This window comes from Coregonus clupeaformis, chromosome 40 (genome assembly GCF_020615455.1).
Source record: "Coregonus clupeaformis isolate EN_2021a chromosome 40, ASM2061545v1, whole genome shotgun sequence".
Taxonomy (NCBI): domain Eukaryota; kingdom Metazoa; phylum Chordata; class Actinopteri; order Salmoniformes; family Salmonidae; genus Coregonus; species Coregonus clupeaformis.
The window spans coordinates 12,969,244-12,991,243 of NC_059231.1; the positions used below are offsets into that span (position 1 = coordinate 12,969,244).

The window sequence follows — 22,000 nt, forward strand, 5'->3', positions numbered from 1 at the left end:
GGCGGCACCGTGAAGTTTGATGGTTGTAAAAATATGTATTGGCTAGCTACGTTAGCGTAGCCTAGCCAAGATGGTCATGGGATGGTCAGAGTGGTCGTGGCGAAAAATTATGCATTGCAAGCGTTTTGTATCGTGTATACCCAACTGTTAGCTACGTGGCTTCCGTATGCAAGTGATTCACGTGTTTTAGCTACTTATAGCTAACTATTTACATAATCTTCTTATTCCTGCCTAAACTAGGGAGAGACAGCTAGATGCCAAAGACAGATGCTAGCTAGTTGTAACACGTTATCCTATAAAGGGAACTATAGCTAGCTATCTTTATACAGAAATGTCAGGTGATGCTGCTTGCCAACATGGGAGTGATTGTATTTTCTAAATGACAACTTTGTTGATGAAACCAGCTTTTTACTTATTCGCTTAGCTAGCTAGCTGTGCATTTATTATATTGTTCAGCATCATGTTGCGTCTCTCAGGAGTGGCTCACTCTACAGTCTCCAACAATGTCAGTGTATTTACCAATTTACCAATCCATGCAGGATTTACCCCAGTGTTTTTTATTTATTTATTTATTTATTTCACCTTTATTTAACCAGGTAAGCCAGTTGAGAACAGGTTCTCATTTACAACTGCGACCTGGCCAAGATAAAGCAAAGTAGTGCAATAAAAACAACACAGAGTTACATATGGGGTAAAAAAACATAAAGTCAGAAATACAACAGAAAATATATATACAGTGTGTGCAAATGTAGCAAGTTATGGAGGTAAGGCAATAAATAGGCTATAGTGCAGAATAATTACAATAGTATTAACACTGGAATGCTAGATGTGCAAGAGATGATGTGCAAATAGAGATACTGGGGTGCAAAAGAGCAAAATAAATAACAATATAGGGATGAGGTAGTTGGGTGGGCTAATTTCAGATGGGCTGTGTACAGGTGCAGTGATCGGTAAGGTGCTCTGACAACTGATGCTTAAAGTTATTGAGGGAGATACTCTCAGACTAGTTTTGTTTTTTTGTTTTGTTTTTTACATATATGCAGGCCCGCACCCGGTTTTACTGGGCCATGGAGCCGGGGGACCTGCTCTCACTTGGGGCCAAAGACAGACCACTGGTACTTTTCAGCTGTCATTTACAGTACCAGTCACAAGTTTGGACACACCTACTCATTCCAGGGTTTTTCTTAATTTTTTACTATTTTCTACATTGTAGAATAATAGTGAAGACATCGAAACTATGAAATAACACATGGAATCATGTAGTAACCAAAAAAGTGTTAAACAAATCATAAATTTGTTTTATATTTGAGATTCTTCAGAGTAGCCACCCTTTGCCTTGATGACAGTTTTGCACACTCTTGGCATTCTCTCAACCAGCTTCATGAGGTAGTCACCTGGAATGCATTTCAATTATCAGGTGTGCCTTGTTAATTTGTGGAATTTCTTTCCTTAATGCGTTTGAGCCAATCAGTTGTGTTGTGACAAGGTAGGGTGGTATACAGAAGATAGCCCTATTTGGTAAAAGACCAAGTCCATATTATGGCAAGAACAGCTCAAATAAGCAAAGAGAAACGGCAGTCCATCATTACTTTAAGACAAGAGTGCAGTCGCAAAAACCATCAAGCGCTATGATGAAACTGGCTCTCATGAGGACTGCCACAGGAAAGGAAGACCCAGAGTTATCTTTGCTGCAGAGGATAAGTTCATTAGAGTTAACTGCACCTCAGATTGCAGCCCAAATAAATGCTTCACAGAGTTCAAGTAACAGACACATCTCAACATCAGAGGAGACTGCGTGAATCAGGCCTTCATGGTCGAATTGCTGCAAAGAAACCACAACTAAAGGACACCAATAAGAAGAAGAGACTTGCTTGGGCCAAGAAACACGAGCAATGGACATTAGACCGATGGAAATCTGTCCTTTGGTCTGATGAGTCCAAATTTGAGATTTTTGGTTCCAACCGCCGTGTCTTTGTGAGACTCAGATTAGGTGAACGGATGCTCTCCGCATGTGTGGTTCCCACGGTGAAGCATGGAGGAGGAGGTGTGATGGTGTGGGGGTGCTTTCCTGGTGACACTGTCAGTGATTTATTTAGAATTCAAGGCACACTTAACCAGCATGGCTACCACAGCATTCTGCAGCGATACGCCATCCCAGCTGCTTTTTGCGCTTAGTGGGACTATCATTTGTTTTTCAGCAGGACATTGACCCAAAACACACCTCCAGGCTGTGTAAGGGCTATTTGACCAAGGAGAGTGATGGAGTGCTGCATCAGATGACCTGGCCTCCACAATCACCCAACATCAACCCAATTGAGATGGTTTGGGATGAGTTGGAAAGCAGAGTGAAGGAAAAGCAGCCAACAAGTGCTCAGCATATGTGGGAACTCCTTCAAGACTGTTGGAAAAGCATTCCTCATGAAGCTGTTGAGAGAATGCCAAGAGTGTGCAAAGCTGTCATCAAGGCAAAGGGTGGCTATTTGAAGAATCTCAAATATATAAAATATATTTTGATTAGTTTAACACTTTTTTTTTGTTACTACATGATTCCATATGTGTTATTTCATAGTTTTGATGTCTTCACTATTATTCTACAATGTAGAAAATAGTACAAATAAAGAAAAACCCTTGAATGTGTCCAAACTTTTGACTGGTACTGTATATATGGAGACTGTTTAGCGCCAACATTAAGGGGTTAAATACATGTTTAAAAAATATGTTTTATTGAATTGAAATGGATTTACCCATATGCTACACTGTAATGACAATAAAACACCATTCTCCCTTAAAGAGAGAGTTCACCCAAATTACAAAATTAAACATTGGTTTCCTTACCCTGTTTTAAGTATATGGACAAGGTATGACAGCAATCCATGCTTTGGTTTTTATTGAATTTTATTTTTCAATTTAGTGCAGGGGGTTTGTTAAGACTGCCTTTTATTGTGATGGTGCACTTCACCATTTAACTGATGCATGATGTACTGGGGATACTGATAAAGTAAATGTCATTGTGTGAGATGCAGGGTGATTTTTTTTGGATACAAGGACGATGTGGGGTTTGTCGTCTGCAGCTACAGCAGCAGCCAGTAACCTGGTGGAGGTGTGTGTGGATGGGAAGCCACTCATGGTGGAATCAGGAACCACAGCGCTTCGGGTAACAGGGGGGCTCTACTCACTGTATTTGACTATAGAATAGAACATCTTGTCCAAAAAATTTTTTTTTTTAGATAGTAATTGCTTCGGCAATAAAATCAGGCTTCGTAAAAATGAGTTGATATTTTGTTTTAGGCGTGTGAAAAGGTGGGAGTGCAGATTCCTCGCTTCCGTTACCGTGAGCGCCTGTCAGTTACAGGCAAGTGTCGGACGGATGTGTCGCGAGGAGATTGAGAAAGCTCCAAAAGGTATGTGCTTCCGTGTTATCTTATCTTATTAAAGGTTTCCAAATGTCTGGCATGTTCTGGTACCCTTGTCTATGATGGACACTCTCACGGTCTTACTCTGATATGACCACATCTCTTCTCAGCCAGTGTCAGCATGCGCCACGCCAGTCATGAAGGGTTGGAACATTTTAACTGACTCTGACAAGACAAGGAAAGCTAGGTAGGTATAATCACCTGCAAACACCTCATCCCTTTGATAGCCTGTTTCTCTATAGTGATGTTTGCATTACCTCCTTATTTGGCCATCATCACCAGTATTACAGTGTTTTTCATTACTTTTCTTCTGATAACCAGGGTGTGATGGAGTTCCTGTTGGCAAGACACCCTTTAGGCTGCCCAACCTGTGACCGGGGGGAAAGAATGTGACCTTCAGGTAAAATCATAACATCATTGTTTTTCTAAAGCTTCTAAGCCTCATTTAGAGGTTAGTCATGATGATGGTTCAGCCTGTGGGAGGGACTTGCAGTGAGGTTTTTGGCATTGGACTTCTAAAAGGAACATGTTTCCATTGCGTGAAGACTGTACAGGACCAGTCCATGAAGTTTGGCAGTGACCGGAGCCGCTTCTTAGAGAGCGAGAGAGCCGTGGAGGACAGGAACATCGGTCCCCTCATCAAGATCATCATGACCCGGCGTATCCAGTGCACCCACAGTGTTTGGTGAGTCAGGCTAGTAATCATAGTATGGTCCACCATGGAAGCGTTCATTATAGAAGGCAACACCTTATTACCAAGAATTTCAAACGGGAACAGACATCTATGTCCTAAATAATGTTTTCCCCATTTGTAGCTTCGCCAGTGAGCTTGCAGGTGTGGAGGATCTGGGGACCACTGGCAGGGGGGAAAGACCTGCAGATCGGCATTCATGTGGAGAAGATTCATTCATGTCGGCGCTGTCTGGGAATGTGATTGACATATGCCCTGTGGGAGCATTGACTTCCAAGCCGTATGCCTTCACTTCCTGTCCCTGGGAGACCAGGCATGTGCTTTACACTGTGGTGCATACAGTAGAAGCTGGCTCTTGGAATAGAGTCCAAGTAGTAGTATATAGACCTCGGTGGTTATCAACTAACCTTTCTCTCCTCACAGGAAGACAGAATCTATTGACGTGCTGAATGCTGTGGGCAGCAACATCGTGGTGAGCACCCGGGGCGTGGTGAGGTCATGAGGATTCTGCCCCATCTCCACAAGGTCATCAATGAGGAGTGGATCTCAGATTTTAGACCGGGTAAGCTGAGGACCAGCTCATATCACGCCCATACGCTCTTCACTGACCTTTATCGGTCTGAAATTCACACTGAACTCATTCTCTCCCCAGATGGTAGGCCTGCGGATGACGGGTTGAAGCGGTAGCGCCTCAATCGGCCCAATGTGAAGGATGTTTAAACAAAGAGAGAACAGCCCGCCGCTGCTAAATGAATATAGGGGAAACACTGGCGGAGCCTGAGGGGAACAATGGAACATTCCTGATTTGGGTTCCATTTCCTATAGATCTGACCTGTGCTCAAACTATCTACTGAATTCCCGCATTGCTGGCATTGAAAAGGCTGATTTGCTGCTCCTGGTTGGCAGCAACCCACACTATGAGGCACCACTTTTCAACGCACGCATCAGGAAGAGGTATAGCTGGGAGGTCAGGGGCTGGGATGGGATTTAAGTGCTGTCAAGAATCACTGACATCTCAATTTGCATGTAAATAACTGTCATAGCCGTGTGCTGCTTCCAGCTCCTGACTTACGCTCTCTCTTTAAGTGGAAACTATCAATCTGACACGTGTTACCACCATTAAGATGACTGGTGGTATTTTATGGATGCTTCATGTACCCCTGGTAGTTGGCTTCACAACGAGCTGCAGGTGGACTTGACCTACACATACAATCATCTGGGGGGAGTCTGCTAAGGTCCTGCAGGAAGTAGTTGCTGGGACCCACCCCTTCTCTAAGGTAATCATGTATTATTTACACATCTCTGATGGTTGGTCACTAAGTGTAGTCATAGAGAATTCACTATGTCAGCAATGATTAAAAATCTTGTTCCTAGGTTCTTAGCAAGGCAAAGCATCCTGTAGTAGTGCTGGGCAGTGGTTCCTTGCAGCGAGAGGATGGGGCCCGCCGAGACCTGCCAAAGGACAGCCTAATCATTTATCAGGGTCAGCAACGCTCTTCCACAACAGATGCATAAAACCATTCTCTGGTGTGCAGCACAGAATAATATCCATGATCTTTAAGTGAGTCTTGTGTCAGATTGAATGTAGTTTTAGTTTCATAACTCTACACAGGGCACCATGGAGATGCTGGGGCGACGATGGCTGACATTCTCCCTGGAGTAGAACACACAGAGAAATGTAGCACCTATGATGAGGGCCGCGCCCAGCAGACCAGGCTGGCTGTGACTGCTCCAGGCATGGCCAGGCAGGACTGGAAGATCATACAGGCCATATGTGGTCCTCTGTAGCTCATCTGGTAGAGCACGGTGCTTGTAACGCCAAGGGTAGTGGGTTCGATCCCCGGGACCACCCATACACAAAAATGTATGCACGCATGACTGTAAGTCGCTTTGGATAAAAGCGTCTGCTAAATGGCATATTATTATTTATTATTATATCTGAGGTAAACTAATGTCTCACCACACTAATCAGTGAATGTGTTCAGTAGTAATTTCATGAGTTAATGTTGTTGTTGTTGGGGGGGAGTTACCCTAAAGTTTGCTGGAGTGACACTGCCCTACGACACCATGGATGAGGTGCGTGACAGATTGGCGGAGGTTTCACCCAACCTGGTGCACTATGATGCCATGGGGAGGCCTTGTTTCCAGATTTCTGTGAAATATGACTGATAATTACCATATGAGTGAAAAATGTTTTTATTAAGTATGTTAAATAGCAGTGTTTCTGTGTTGGAATGGTGTGGGCATACCCCAACAACAGAATGGTCTTGGCGTATACTGGTCATAAAAATATTCATTTGAGTAGACCACTGATTGGCCAGCTCATCCTCCTCAGGAGGATAACATCATCCTCTATCAGGAAATAGCAAGCATTTTTGAAACGGTCGGTTTGAGATATAAGTTTGAGGTGGGGGTTTTTAAGTGTTTATTTTTCTCCAATTTATGCTTTGGTCACAAATATGAGTCAACAACATTATTTGGGTATGCGTTAACAAACTATGAACTTTTAAAAGTGAGAATTTCACTGGACAGTTATTTTAATGTATTCAGTAAAGTAAATGCGATAGATACAGTACCTATCCAATCCTCATTTATAAAAACAGCTGTTAAACATCCATAGACACATACTTATTATGCAGTAAAGTCATTGTTATAGATGCATATTCATCTCTCACTCTATATGCACAACGTCTTACCCTATACGGCAGCGGTTCTCAAACCTATCCTCGGGACCCCCAGCCGTTCCATCCATTTGATGTATTCCAGAGCTGGCACACCTGATTTTAACTCGTCAACTAATCATCAAGCCCTTGACTAGTTGAATCAGGTGAGCTAGTTCAGAGCTACAACAAAATTGTGAAACGTCTGGGTCCCTGAGGAGAGGTTTGAGAACCACTGCAGCATACCTCCCGAGTGGCGCAGTGGTCTAAGGCACTGCATCGCAGTGCTAGCTGTGCCACTAGAGATCCTGGTTTGAATCCAGGCTCTGTCGTAGCCGGCCGCGACCGGGAGACCCATGGGGCGGCGCACAATTGGCCCAGCGTCGTCCAGGGTAGGGGAGGGAATGGCCAGCAGGGATGTAGCTCAGTTGGTAGAGCATGGTGTTTGCAACGCCAGGGTTGTGGGTTTGAAAAATACAAAAAAAATAATGTATGCACTCACTAACTGTAAGTTGCTCTGGATAAGAGTGTCTGCTAAATGACTAAAAATGTAAAATGTAATACACACAACTTCCTGATACCCTTTAATGACCAAATGCCTTACAAGCACCGTTCAGTCTTCCAGCTGACACCAGCATAAATAGTTTATTTCCTGTATGTATATTACAGCTGTGAATTGTGTAAAGATTGTATTTTCCCCAATGACTATTGAGAATACGCTGCTTTCTAGATAATGTATACAAGAACATATTTAATTAATATATTTTTCTTCAGTAATAATGAATGGTAAAGCACAACATGTTCTTAATCTTTGGAGATAGATTGTGCTGACCAATGGCTCTATCACAGTGGAATATCTTATGTGCCACTATATTATTATAGCACAGTTTATATCAGTGATCACAAATATTTGTATTACACTGTTGAAATAGATAAAATTTACTAAATTGTAATACCTTCATTAAATACTTGTTTATAATCACAAACGCATGTATTATGGTCAAATTGAGCTGGTCACAAGTGCCTTGCAAATCAATAAGGTAAGAAAGTGTTTCAAAAAAACTTTTAAATATTTTCCTTAGGGAAAGAAGAAGACAAATGTGGAGTATAGGGCCTTAAACTGTGTTCAGTTAACGGTTTACAGTTCCAAGCGGTTAGTAGGTGATGGGGACGTGCTGCATCAGCATCAGCATTGGGCAACAATGTTGCAGCCAGAGTAAAAGAATGTGACATCCGCCGTTGCCAGAAAGGAATTTGACATGTGTTATAACACAGAGTTTCTAAACCAGGTTGATTTAAGTAGTGAAATGTCACTTATTTAAAAGTACATAACTATAGCTACTCTACCTTTCAATCAGCATTGCCATGCATGCACTCGACAAGACATAACATTGCATTTCTTCACTGCTGTGGTTTATACAAAGTTGAATTTCCAATATGGTGTAGAGGTTGTTGTTGTACAGTGGACTGTTGTCATGTCCCCGCAGTGCCTGTAGTGGTGCTGTGTGGAGTCTGCTGTGGACTGATCTAAAATCCTCAGCAGCTCCCAACTGCTAATGTTTGCTGTGGATAATCTACATTTACATGCATCAGTATTTTCAATGATATTATATTCGGATAGGAGCATTATTAGTTTCCTAAAATATCGAATATCGATGCACAAATAGGCGAGCTGGTTGTAATAGGCACTTCTACTATATCAGGAGCGAATACCTTACACAGCCTATACCAATTGAAGGTAAGTGAAGCCACTTCACAGCCTCGACTTCGATTTTTGGAGAGGCCGCTTATGGCGCAGGACTAGTCGGACGACTGTGCTACTCGAGGCCCTAGGGTTACTAGGGCTGATGGGCCTTATCGTTTCATGTTAAATGTTTAACTTTTGATTGTTATCTGTATCACACAACATATGATTATGATAGTTAAGGAGTTGTTTTATAATATACAGATATTTACAACTTTTCGTTATTCACCTAAATGTATTAATTTTCTTAAACAGAAAATAACTAGATGACTTGCGGCCAATATTTAGTTTTAAGGCCTTTTTGAACGGGCCTCTGTGCCTCCCCTAGCCTTTGTTTGCTATTGGCCACAAATTAGGCTGTGTTTGATTGTCGTGAAATCCTAATCTGAAGTACTTTTTATATTTTAAACTATTTCCAAATACATTTCAGTGTATTGTAAATTGACCATCATATTTCATAGAAATCTTCTGTGTATTGATGTTTCCGTTTCCTGGCTACTGCTAGTTGTGTTTTTAGCGTAGTTAGCTAATGTGTTAGCTACCTATCACTAGACAGTAGCAGGCTACAATGGTAATTTTCTAAGGTCGTTTTATTGTATGAAGTTAATGTAGATATTTGGTTAACGTATACATTTGTACTTGTCCAATGCCTATACTCTGTTTTCGGATGATTGCAAATTTGCCAGAATGTAACTAGTTAGTTAGCAAGTTAACTACCCCTACAAATCTAGGTAGCTATCGTTAACTTGCTCGGTTTGTTAACTTTACCTAACTAGGTTACTAGCTACGCGAGATAACGTTAGGTAGCAAGTAGGAAAATAGACAAACGTTAGCTAGCTATTTGTTTTGATAGCTAGTAGGTACCTAGTTAGAACAATGAGCTTTGCATATCTGTGTAGCTAGTATTTGTTGCGCTGTTTAGCAAATAATTAGCTAATTTGCGCAGCTAACTCCCAATCTAAGCTTGTTTATTTCAATTTGCTCAAGTGTGCACATTTGCATGCATGTAGTTACTGTTAGTTATGCAATTCCTCCAGGAGTAATCAAAACGTTAGCTAGATAGTTAGCTAATAGCTATGTTTTTACGATTGACACATTTAATTCAATGTTATGTGGACACACTGTACTATATTACCCTCAGGTTGGAGTAACTGGTGACGTTTCTGTCGAGCAAATGACATTGTGACAATACAGTACAGTCAGTGTCCATATCCTGCATTTGCATGTAACAGAAACCTTAAATCTGACGCTGCATCACGTGCCCATGAATTGACAGTAGCCACAGGTATGGGAAAGCATACAGTCTAAATTCTAAACCTGGCTGTGCTAAGCCAACAATTTCCCTTACATCATTGGTTCAAAAACAAATTAAGATTAAGTCATATGCCACAGAGGTGTATCTTAACATTTACAATCTCACCGTTGATTTCTTAGAACATCTTCCTAAAATTTTAGTGTGTTTGCATTATTTTTTATATTTTTTTTACACTAGTAGACAATGTTCTGTACCACATGAACAAATTCTTAATTAGTTGCCTGAATTGTGCATGTTAATGGTGGTCCTCTGTAGCTCAATTGGTAGAGCATGGCGCTTGTAACGCCAGGGTAGTGGGTTTGATCCCCGGGACCACCCATACGTAAAAATGTATGCACGCATGACTGTAAGTCGCTTTGGATAAAAGCGTCTGCTAAATGGCATATTATTTATTATAATGTTCTTGCTAGCAACAGTCAAACTATAGAGTCAGGGGAGGTGTAAATGTTTATTTCTGTACCCTCGGTCTGTTTGTGTTTGTCTTGTTTGCATATTCAGGGCAGTCTCAGTGATTACTGTGCATAATGTAAGACTAATGCGTTTCCCCTCTCCCATCAGCTGATGTTCTCAAGGACCAGAGTCACGTGATGTATGAGGGCAAACACATCCACTTCTCGGAGGTGGACAATAAGCCATTGTGCTCATACAGCCCAAAGCTCTGCAAGCAGCGCAGACTCAATGGCTATGCCTTCTGTATCCGTCATGTCCTGGAGGATAAGACCGCCCCCTTCAAGCAATGTGAATATGTGGCCAAGTACAACAGCCAACGATGCACCAACCCCATCCCCAAGTCTGAGGACCGCAGGTGGGTGTGGCGTTCCAATAGAGGCTGTCCTCGGCACAGAAGACGTCAGGTCTTTGTGATTGATTTATCTGTTATAGTTGTGAACAGCATGTTAAAGATGTGTTTGTTCCACAGATACTGTAACAGCCACCTCCAAGTTCTTGGGTTTATCCCCAAGAAGGAGCGGAAGAAGAAGCACGATGCATTGGAGGAGATGCGCTCACGACCTCACCTGGAGTCAGTGGCTCTTAACATAACTGTGCCCTCGCTGGCTCTGAAGGCCTCCAATGGCCTGGACGAGCTGCCACCCTTTCCACCCTGCACCCGTCTGCTATCCCCTCCAGATGGGGAGCTCCTGGACCCTTTTGCCTTCTACGAGGACACTGACGGGGAAGAGGGCCCTCCTCGGAAGGGCTCCACCGTCAGGAAGAAACTACACAGTCGACTGTTGCTCAGCCAGAAACTCCAGCTCCGCCATCACGACAATGCCCTCCTCCAACCACCTCCAGAGCACTTTAGCCCCTCTCCTCTCACCTGCGTGCACCGCTCTTCGCCCCTCCATCCTCATCTTCCCCGTCAGCAGCAGACAGGACTCCTCCAGCCCCTCCAGCAATCCACCATGCCTTCGTTTGTCCTCCCAGGACAGCAGCAGGGTTTATTATGCAAGCCAGCTCCACCTCAGACTCCCGCCTTTCTGCCTGTCGGGCTGCCCCCCAACACAGCTCCCAGTCCGCCGCAGTCCTCCTGTCCCCCTCTCAGCAGGAAAGCCACGCCCATGCCATGCAGTAGCTGGGACAGCGCTCAGCGGCATTTGGTGGCCATGCGCCCGGCTGCCTTCTCACCTCCCCCTGCCTGCCTGGCCAGGTTACAGCATCTGGTGCAGCTCTGCGCCCAAAGACATCAGGAGCACGGAGACCTGTTCCATCATCTAGGTACCTCTCCTCCCTATTCACATGACATACTGTATTTGGCTTATTAGTTGAACGTGGGCTTGTATTGGGTCTGCGTAAGGTCAATAAAGATACTGCTGAGACCAGCTGTACTGACGGGTTATCTTCTTTTCAGGGTTGGACTGGTCTGAAGACAGTTCAGAGGATGATGACGTGGAGGCAGAGAGAGTTCCACCCTATCACAATGCCTGGAGACTACAGGAAGGACACCTGCAGGACGTGTACGTTCCTTACTCACATAGTTAGGCTATCATGAAATCAGACATTATTTGTTTTTGACTTGTTTATTTTTCTATTGCAGCTCAGATGAAGATGCTTGCAGCTCGCGGAGAACGCGGCTGGCTCGCCTGTGCTCATACCTCCAGGAGAAATACAAGCACCTGTGCAGGCAGGAGAGGGCTACTACGCGCCAGAAGAGATACCACTATGCCTTCCGCAAAGCCCTGCTGCACGCCGCCAGTAAAGACCCCGACTGTGCTGGCCAGTTGATTCAGAAGCTGCGCAAGGTCTCCCAGAACTCAAGGTAAAGTAAACACTCAACACTGTGCACAACACTCCCATTTATGCAATTGAGCCTGACTAACCTGGTCAATCTCCTCCAATACCATATCAATGGGAAAATGTCAAAATGAATGACTTATTCATGAATAACTAGTGTCATGCGTTTTCCCCGGGTTCTGGATACCAAAGTCTTTAGGTAACGTTTTTCCATGTTGTGATGCGAATACATCCTCATTTGAACATGGCCCCTTATTTAAATTGTATTTGTGAGTGTTTTATTTCTATGTGTATTGTAATTGCAGGTTCCTGCTTAACTTACATTATTCATATCATGCCATAGTTGAGATCTCGTTTCACCTGAACCATTTAAAAGTGTCTAGTAATTGAGTGTGTCTGAATTTGGTATGGGCTAAAGAGGTAATTGTAGGCCCCTCCCACTAAGTGAGATGATGAGCGACAGCTGTTTGTGGGAGAGTGCCAGTAGGGAAGAGCATTAAGCAGGGACAGACCAGCGAAGATTATTATTTGATTATTGGTCTTAATCTTTTAGTCCTTGTTTTTACCATTTTAACTCTTTGCCATTTTGAAGCCTTTTTTTGTAATGTATATATTTATTGAAAATACTCCAAATTTGGAAGAAACTGTTGCAGTTCTTTTAGTAAAACCCTTTTCTATGTGAAGGGCATCGGCCAGCCCTCTCACACTGGTCATGTGGTCAGTAATGATAGTTGTGTTGTGAAGAGCTGAGGGAGTGTTGATATGGTTGTGTCCTGAGCGTGGGGTCTATCTGTCTCTCTCCTCAGTGCGCCGGGGCAGCAGCACACGGAGACGGGAATCTGCACTGGAAGCACCAAGGGCCAGGCCTGTAGCAGCCGAGCTCTACCCTTCACCCAACACTGCTTCCAGCGTATCCTTTTCACCCACCTCTTACATGGCACACTGGACTGTTGGGACCAAACTGTCATTTATTGGGGAATATTGCTTTACAACTAGTCGTAATAGAACTTAAGACTCAAAGTATGGATCCTGTTTTTGAGACATGACAGTTGTCCTCTTTTTTCCATTGGAGTGCTTCCTTCACGGTTTCTCTGCAGACATTCTGTTGAATCGCTCCCAGCAGCTCTTCTCCAGTTGCACAGCCAAATTTGCCGATGGACAACAGTGCTCCATTCCTGTGTTTGACATCACGCATCAGACACCGCTCTGTGAGGAGCATGCCAAAAAGATGGTCAGTACATTGGGAGTACCATTGTTATACATGTGCCACATTATCTGCTCTGTGATAAAATACTTACGGACATGTGTTTTTTTCCTATAGGACAATTTCTTGCGTGGAGACGGTAACCGAAGAGTGCAGCACCAGCAGCAGCAGCGAAAGCCGCGTAAGAAGACCAAACCGCCTGCGCTCACCAAGAAACACAAGAAGAAGAGGAGGAAAGGGCCGTGGCGGCCCCAGAAGCCCATCCCGCCGGCGCTGCCCCAGGGGAACCTGGGAATGCCTTCCTCCTCTAGCCTGACCATGCCCACCCAGGCCAGCATCAGGTCTGTCCCAGAACCACCAGGTCTCTGACTGTGTCTGAAATGGCACCCTATTCCCTATATAGTGCACTACTTTTGATCATAAGGTAGTGCACTATATAGGGAATAGGGTGCCATTTGGGACACAGTCTCTCTCTTTCTTACAGCTCTACTATGAACCAGTGGCAGTGGTGCCGTTTTAAGATGAGGGAGGAGCCCTTTAATTTAAAAAAAAATTGAGCATGGCCTTATTTCTATTACAGCATATTGGATGACTGTCATTCATATTCCATTCACCCAGCTACGTGTAACATCTATAGGTTTAGGCTACTACATGATACTCTAATTTTCCCTATGCCCATCATGAGTTTGCTATAACCTAGCCTACGAATGAAAGTTTACAACGTGGGTGCACAGGTCGAGAGAAATCGGAGTAATCAAGGTGACAGACAGTGACACATTCAATACAGCCTTGCACACGCCTGCCTGCATCTAACTGATCTAGGATGTATTCATTAGTCCAACAGTTGTAAACAAGAGTTTCTATTGGACAAATTCAGGTATGTTTATCCCCGTTCTGTTTACGAAACGTTTTAACAGAATCGGCAGAATGAATACACCACTGATCACCTGCAAACACGGTTCACGTTCATAGCAGCCACATACAAACAGCATGATCCCTTTGCTCGTTGTATAATTCCTTCTCGCTTCAACACGCTCTCCTCCTCTCACCTTTTTCCCTTCGCTTGTGGACTTCAGTGCACAACACAACAGCAGTCTGTGACCAGGCGAAAAAAAAACTTTCCAAGCCAAACCTTCATATCATAACCACTAACCGCTACACACAGCCTTCATCGTTTTCACCATATTAGCATAACGTCATAGTCAAATCAAATTGTATTTACTGTGAAATGCTTACTTACAAGCCCTTAACCGACAATGCAGTTAAGAAAATATTTACGAAATAAACTAAAGTGAAAAATAAAAGAGCAACAATAAAATAACAATACTGAAGCTATATACAGGGGGTACCGAGTCACTGTGCGGGGGTATAGGTTAGTAGAGGTAATTGAGGTAATATGTATATGTACAGTGGTAAAGTGACTATGCATAGATAATAGATCATAAACAGCAAGTAGCAGCAGCGTAAAAAAAGGGGGAGGGGGGGGGGTAGCCATTTGATTAGCTGATTCAGCAGTCTTATGGCTTGGGGGTAGAAGCTGTAGAACTTTTTGAGGATCTGAGGACACATGCCAAATCTTTTCAGTCTCCTGAGGGGGAATAGGTGTTGTCGTGCCCTCTTCACGACTGTCTTGGTGTGTTTGGACCATGATAGTTTGTTGGTGATGTGGACACCAAGGAGCTTGAAGCTCTCGACCCGCTCCACTACAGCCCCGTCGATGAGAATGGGGGCGTGCTCGGCCCTCCTTTTCCTGTAGTCCACGATCATCTCCTTTTGTCTTGATCACGTTGAGGGAGAGGTTGTTATCCTGGCACCACACTGCCAGGTCTCTGACCTCTTCCCTATAGGCTGTCTCATCGTTGATGGTGATCAGGCCTACCACCGTTGTGTCGTCAGCAAACTTAATGATGGTGTTGGAGTCGTGCTTGGCCATGCAGTCATGGGTGAACAGGGAGTACAGGAGGGGACTAAGCACGTACCCCTGAGGGGCCCCCGTGTTGAGGATCAGCGTGGCAGATGTGTTATTGCCTACCCTTACCAACTGGGGGCGGCCCGTCAGGAAATCCAGGATCCAGTTGCAGAGGGAGGTGTTTAGTCCCAGGGTCCTTAGGGATGAGCTTTGTGGGCAACATGGTGTTGAACGCTGAGCTGTAGTCAATGAACAGCATTCTCACGTAGGTGTTCCTTTTGTCCAGGTGGGAAAAGGCAGTGTTGAGTGCAATAGAGATTGCGTCATTTGTGGATCTGTTGGGGCGGTATGCAAATTGGAGTGGGTCTAGGGTTTCTGGGATGATGGTGTTGATGTGAGCCACGACCAGCCTTTCAAAGCACTTCATGGCTACAGACGTGAGCGCTACGGGTCAGTAGTCATTTAGGCAGGTTACCTGTTCTTTGGTACAGGGACTATGGTGGATGGCTTGAAACATGTTGGTATTACAGACTCAGTCAGGGACATGTTGAAAATGTCAGTGAAGACACTTGCCAGTTGGTCAGCGCATGCTCTGAGTACACTTCCTGGTAATCCGTCTGGCACCGCGGCCTTGTGAATGTTGACCTGTTTAAAGGTCTTAATCACATCGGCTACGGTGAGTGTGATCACACAGTCGTCCGGAACAGCTGGTGCTCTCATGTATGCTTCAGTGTTGCTTGCCTCGAAGCGCGCATAGAAGTCATTTAGCTCATCTGGTAGGCTTGTGTTACTGGGCAGCTCGCGGCTGGGCTTCCCTTTGTGGTCCGTAATAGTTTGCAAGCCCTGCCACATCCGACGAGCGTCGGAGCCGGTACAGTAGGATTCAATCTTAGTCCTGTATTTACGCTTTGCCTGTTTGATGGTTCGTCTTAGGTCATAGCGTCTTAGGTCACAGCTCCTTGAAAGCGGCAGCTCTACCCTTGAGCTCAGTGCGGATGTTGCCTGTAATCCATGGCTTCTGGTTGAGGTATGTACGTATGGTCACTGTGGGGACAACGTCATTGATGCACTTCTTGATAAAGCCGGTAACTGATGTGGTATACTCCTCAATGCCATCGGATGAGTCCCGGAACATATTCCAGTCTGTGCTAGCAAAACAGTCCTGTAGCTTAGCATCTGCGTCATCTGACCACTTCCGTATTGAGCGAGTCAGTGGTTTGTGGTGGTAAATAGACAGCTACGAAAAATATAGATAAACTCTCTTGGTAAATAGTGGGGTCTACAGCTTATCATGAGATAAACTACCTCAGGCGAGCAAAACCTAGAGACTTCCTTAATATTTGATTTCACCCACCAGCTGTTATTGACAAATAGACACAGACCGCCACCCCTTGTCTTACCGGAGGCAGCTGTTCTGTCTTGCCGATGCACGGAAAAACCAGCCAACTGTATATTATCCATGTTGTCATTCAGCCAAGACTCTGTGAAACATAAGATATTGCCGTTTTTAATGTCCCGTTGGTAGGATAGTCTTGAACGGAGCTCATCCAGTTTATTCTCCAATGAGTGCACGTTGGCCAGTAGGACGGATGGTAGAGGCGGGTTACCCACTCGCCGACGAATTCTCACAAGGCACCCGTACCTGCGTCCCCTGTATCTGTGTCTTCTCTTCACGCGAATGACAGGGATTTGGGCCTGGTCGGGTATCTGGAGTAAATCCTTCGCGTCTGACTCGTTAAAGAAAAAATCTTCGTCCAGTTCGAGGTGAGTAATCGCTGTTCTGATATCCAGAAGCTCTTTTCGGTCGTAAGAGACAGTGGCAGAAACATTAGTTACAAAATAAGTTACAAATAACGTGAAAAAACACACAAAATAGCACAATTGGTTAGGAGCCCGTAAAACGGCAGCCATCTCCTCCGGCGCATTAACATAGCTACTAGAACTAACATGTTAGTAAACCCGCTACAATCATGCAGTACAGTGTACAGAAAGCAGTTTAGCAATTACACCGGCAGGCCCCGGTGGCAATAAATTTATAAAACCAAAGTCTTACCTTGACTTGGAAGAGTTCCAGTGTTGGATAGCATTAGCCAGCTAGCTAACATAGCTTCCCTCTCTGTTTATTAATAATAATAATAATAATAATAATAATATGCCATTTAGCAGACGCTTTTATCCAAAGCGACTTACAGTCATGCGTGCATACATGTTTTTTTTTTTGTGTATGGGTGGTCCTGGGGATTGAACCCACTACCCTGGCGTTACAAGCGCCGTGCTCTACCAGCTGAGCTGGGTGTTTGAGTTGGCTAAACAAGCTAGCTGTGAAAGTGAAAAAAATATAACGAAATATAGCTCTCTCTCTTGCTTCTCCTTCATTTTTTAAAGAAATGTATTTGTTCAAAACTGTTCAACTATTGTCTTTCTCTCTCTTTACATTTATATTTTAGTAATTTAGCAGACGCTCTTATCCAGAGCGACTTACAGGAGCAATTAGGGTTAGGTGCCTTGCTCAAGGGCACATCGACAGATTTTTCACCTAGTCGGCTCGGGGATTAGAACCAACGACCTTTCGGTTTCTGGCACAACGCTCTTAACCACTAAGCTACCTGCCGCCCAGTTCATGCTGCAAGAGCTCTGATAGGTTGGAGGACATCCTCCGGAAGTTGTCATAATTACTGTGTAAGTCTATGGAAGGGGGTGAGAACCATGAGCCTCCTAGGTTTTATATTGAAGTCGATGTACCCAGAGGAGGATGGAAACTAGCTGTCCTCCGGCTACACCATGGTGCTACCCTAGAGGGTGCTGTTGAGGCTACTGTAACCCTTCATTGCAAAACAGTGTTTTAATAAATTATTTGGTGACGTGAATATATTTAGTATAGTTTTATCTAAAAAGGATAACTTTTTTTTTTACATTTCACTTTTTATTTTTCTGAAATTCACTGAGGATGGTCCTCCCCTTCCTCCTCTGAGGAGCCTCCACTGATATGAACACATTGTTCCAGACACTAGGAGTGTGTGCTGTGTATGCACAGTCCTTGTGTATTTGCTGAAGTTTTTTTTTCTTGGTGGCAGGAGTCCCTCGACACCCGAACTGAGCACCGATGAGCTTCCTGATGACATCACCAATGACATGTCAGACATTCCAAACGACCTCGAGCTGAACCAGGAGGATTTCTCCGACGTGTTACCCAGGCTCCCCGATGACCTTCAGGACTTTGACTTGTTTGAAGGTCATTTGTTGTTATGGATTTCACCACTCTAGCTCCTATTTATAATGTTAGTTTATACTTCTGGTTTGAACTTTCTAGATAAGCTCTTAGAGCAAAAAGGGGTATTTTAGCTTGGGTGTGACATCAGCTACTATTATTATTATTATTATGACTATTATTGTCTTTACAAAAATAGTTTTATTTGAACAGGTTTGTCTGAATATTGTTATTGAATAAACTGAAGGCTCAACTATTTGCTCACATTTCTTCCTGCTCTCTGAGAAAGGGAGATGGTTGGTAGATAAATGATATTGTGTACATCCTCAGGTAAGAATGGGGAGCTGCTGCCCACCACCGAGGAGGCTGAGGAGTTGGTGAGAGCACTGCAGGCTGGGCTGATGGGCTCCTACCCAGACTCCCTGGTGTGCCTGACCTCCATGACGGAGCTGGCGCAGGACCACCGGGCCATGGCAGCAGTGTTCCCTGGGCCAGGGGTCCAGCCTGGGGGGATGGGGGACCTGCTCAACGGCCGCATCCCCGCAGAGAACTTCCCCAACCTGGAGCTGGAGGACAACCTGCTGCACTCTGCTGGTGGCCACTTCTCCCCCGCGGTGTCACCTCAGCAGCCCCCTGCCCAGGGCCAGACTCCTCCCTCGGGACCCAGCCTCACCTCCTCCACCCGCCCAGTCCCCCGGACACACCCGCCCCACATCTTGGCCAAGCCAGTGGCGCCCACCTCGCCTCCGCAGAGCATCCATTACAGCAGCGAGCATGTACCATCCCCCTACAGCGACCACATGTCCTCTCCCCACGCCACCTCCTTCCAGACTGACTCTCCTCTCCTGCTGGAGGTACCAAGCCCCCCGCGCTCCTCCTGGAACAACCTCCCCCTGCCCCTCACCGACCCCACACAGTTCGGCAATCTCATCAGACCAGAGGGCCACCTCGTATCCACCTCTCTGTCCACTCCCCTCTCCTCCACCTCCCACTCTGTGACCCTACAGCCCGTGGCTGCCCTCTCAGCGTTGCCCCAGAGCGGCTTGACGGGCTTGACTGCGCTCCCCGCCCTCTCGCCACCACGCGACCTCTTGACCTCCACCCAGCCCAAGCAGCAGCTTCCTCAGTTCAGCGCTGCCTTCGGCCACCAGCTGGCCTCCCACAGTGGCATCCCCAAGGACGTGCAGCCCAGTCACAGCTCCACAGCGCCCCCCACTGGCTTCTCCATAGCTAGTGCCACCGCTGCAACGCCCCCCTTTCCACACAGTAACTAGACCAGGCCGTGCAGTGGCTGCAGGTCAAACCGTGGACTAAAAAACTCATTCACCCAGTGTCCATTCATTTCCCATCTACTTCCATCTGCTTCAAGTGTGCAATGTGGTAACAGACCTAACGGTTCCCTATTCTATCTGAATTTGCACAACCTCAGATATCCCTTAACTGTGTAATGATTTGGCGGTGATATAGCCAGTTGGCCATCTGAAAGGGTCCAGTGGTTTGACGTAAACGCAGCTCCAGGGTTTCGCCAACAGGGGGAGACGCTGGGCAGAGTGTTTGGAGGGAGGTGGCTGGGTAGAAACATCAAATGTTATTTGTCACATGCTTTGTAAACAGGTGTAGACTAGGACTAACAGTGAAATGCTTACTTATGAGTCCTTTCCCAAAAATGCAGAGTTCAAGATGAGATGGATGTAGTGACACCAGGACTACATGGGTTGATGTAGAGGAACATTGGAGGAAGGACCTTAGCAGAGATTACTTATATCATAGTGACGGCAACAGTGCTAGAGAATACGTCAATCAGTGGTCCATTAAAAATAATAATAATGTATTGCCAGTTTAGTTGTGTCTAACAGCCATCAACTACAATCCCCTGCGTATTATTTGTACAGTGACGCAAATGTTTTTTATTTGGCTCTATAGTCAAGCATTTTGGATTTGAGATCAAATGTTTCATGAGGCGACAGTACAGAATGTTACCATTTTATTTGAGGGTATTTTCATACACATCAGTTTTACAGTTTTTTAGAAACGAAAACACTATGTATCTAGTCCCCCATTTTGAAGGTGTCCATAAGTATTTGGACAAATTCACTTGTTTATTAAAGTAGTCAAGTTTGGTATTTGGTCCCAGTTTCCTAGCACGCATCAAGATTGTGACTCTACAAACTTGTTGGATGCATTTGCAGTTTGTTTTGGTTGTTTCAGATGATGTTGTGTCCAATAGAATTTAAAGGTAAATAATGTATTGTCACTTATTGTAAAAAAAACAATAGAATGTTTCTAAACACTTCTACAATAATGTGGATGCTACCATGGTTACGGATAATCCTGAATGAGTCATACCCCCAAGGCATGCTCACCCCTCTCTATTATCAATAATGGGAGGTTAGCATTTTTTGGGGGGGGTATGATATTTATGACTCTAACTTTCTCACTCATTATTCATGATTATCTGTAACCATGGTAGCCTCCACATTAATGTGGTAGTGTTCAGAAACACATTCTATTCTTATAAAAAATACAAGTGACTCCAAAATGACACAATACATTATTTACCATTCATTTTAATGGGGCACAAAATAATCTGAAACGCAAACTTATAATGCATCCAACAAGTTTGTGGAGTCACAAGCATGATGTAATCATTGCGTGCTAGGAATATGCAACTAAATACTAAACCTTTTGACTGCTTTTAGTACACAGGGGAATTTTCCCAAATACTTATGAGGGGCATGAAGTGTTTTTTCATTTCTAAACGGTAATACGGATGTGTATGAAAATATCCTCAAATAAAAGGTGACATTCTGTTGCCTCATATGAAACAGTTGATCTCAAATCCAAAATGCTGCAGTATAGAGCCAAAGTAAACCTTTTAGCTTCACTGTCCAAATAAATACGTAGAGTGGTATATCCTGCCTTGATATGGTCATTGCATAGGTTCATCTGTTCCTCATTCACTGTTCCATTCACCTTTTAAAGAGATTCTAGGGTAGGTCCTTGTATGCGTGACCCATTATGAAGCAGAGGAAATTGCTCTGTCAAATCTTATCATGAAGTACAGTCCTGTCCTCCACAACTTAACAGAGAATTTGGCCAAACTACTTTTAAACAGCGTTTTTTTTATATTGTATATATTTGCTCTATTGTCGGGTTACTCAGAAACGTAAAATATATTTTGACCTCACCATTGTGGGACTCTTTTATGGGTGGCTTATTAGCCACTTGAAGGTAAATTGTGTTACTTTAAGCAATAAACAGATTGACACACACTCTCGTCACAGTATTGTATTGGTCTCCACTTTATGTATCTTCACTATGTGGATTGGATATGTTTGGGCCTGTATAACTCTGTGACATAAAACCGTTTGTTCTAAATCAAGTCTGAACTGTCTGAGTAGAGATCTAGACTGTAACTGACCATCGAACAGGAAGCTTCTCTTGGGTCATACTGAGTAGTTATTGCAAGGGTAATGGCCAAATCCAGGGGATCGGGTGTCCACAACTCTCCATGGTGTTCTCTGGTCTCACTATATAATGGCCTTTTAAAAGAGGGGGGGGGGTATTTTGATATCAGAACCACTGAGTACACCAAACATTAGGAACACCTTCCTAATATTGAGT

The 22,000-nt window shown here is 44.4% G+C and overlaps 1 protein-coding gene, 1 long non-coding RNA gene and 1 pseudogene across 2 annotated transcripts; all 3 read left to right on the top strand.

Annotated features, from left to right (window-relative positions):
- Positions 1-2,679: 2,679 nt before the first annotated feature.
- LOC121554907 lies at positions 2,680-4,791 on the top strand (annotated as a pseudogene).
- Positions 4,792-5,070: 279 nt separating this feature from the next.
- Positions 5,071-5,945, top strand: LOC121555098. The gene is made up of 3 exons (XR_005997839.2): positions 5,071-5,381; positions 5,479-5,587; positions 5,717-5,945. It is a non-coding gene; the product is annotated as an uncharacterized LOC121555098 (long non-coding RNA).
- A 1,903-nt stretch (positions 5,946-7,848) lies between these two features.
- Positions 7,849-20,974, top strand: LOC121555001 (INO80 complex subunit D-like). Its single transcript, XM_041868752.2, has 10 exons — positions 7,849-8,502; positions 10,382-10,628; positions 10,743-11,539; positions 11,673-11,778; positions 11,859-12,080; positions 12,862-12,965; positions 13,153-13,286; positions 13,377-13,600; positions 18,243-18,400; positions 18,707-20,974. Exons 2-10 carry the CDS (start codon positions 10,411-10,413, stop codon positions 19,648-19,650), a joined length of 2,907 nt encoding a protein of 968 aa, XP_041724686.1. The 5' UTR covers positions 7,849-8,502; positions 10,382-10,410; the 3' UTR covers positions 19,651-20,974.
- Positions 20,975-22,000: the final 1,026 nt, after the last annotated feature.

What these genes read in the sequence shown, in the direction of transcription:
- LOC121555001 (XM_041868752.2), top strand. Translation starts at nt 10,411, where the DNA reads ATGTATGAGGGCAAACACATCCACTTCTCGGAGGTGGACAATAAGCCA. An exon ending in GAAGGACACCTGCAGGACGT is followed by an intron (nt 11,779 to 11,858) that starts GTACGTTCCTTA and finishes TTTCTATTGCAG; the next exon opens with CTCAGATGAAGATGCTTGCA. An exon ending in CACCCAACACTGCTTCCAGC is followed by an intron (nt 12,966 to 13,152) that starts GTATCCTTTTCA and finishes GTTTCTCTGCAG; the next exon opens with ACATTCTGTTGAATCGCTCC.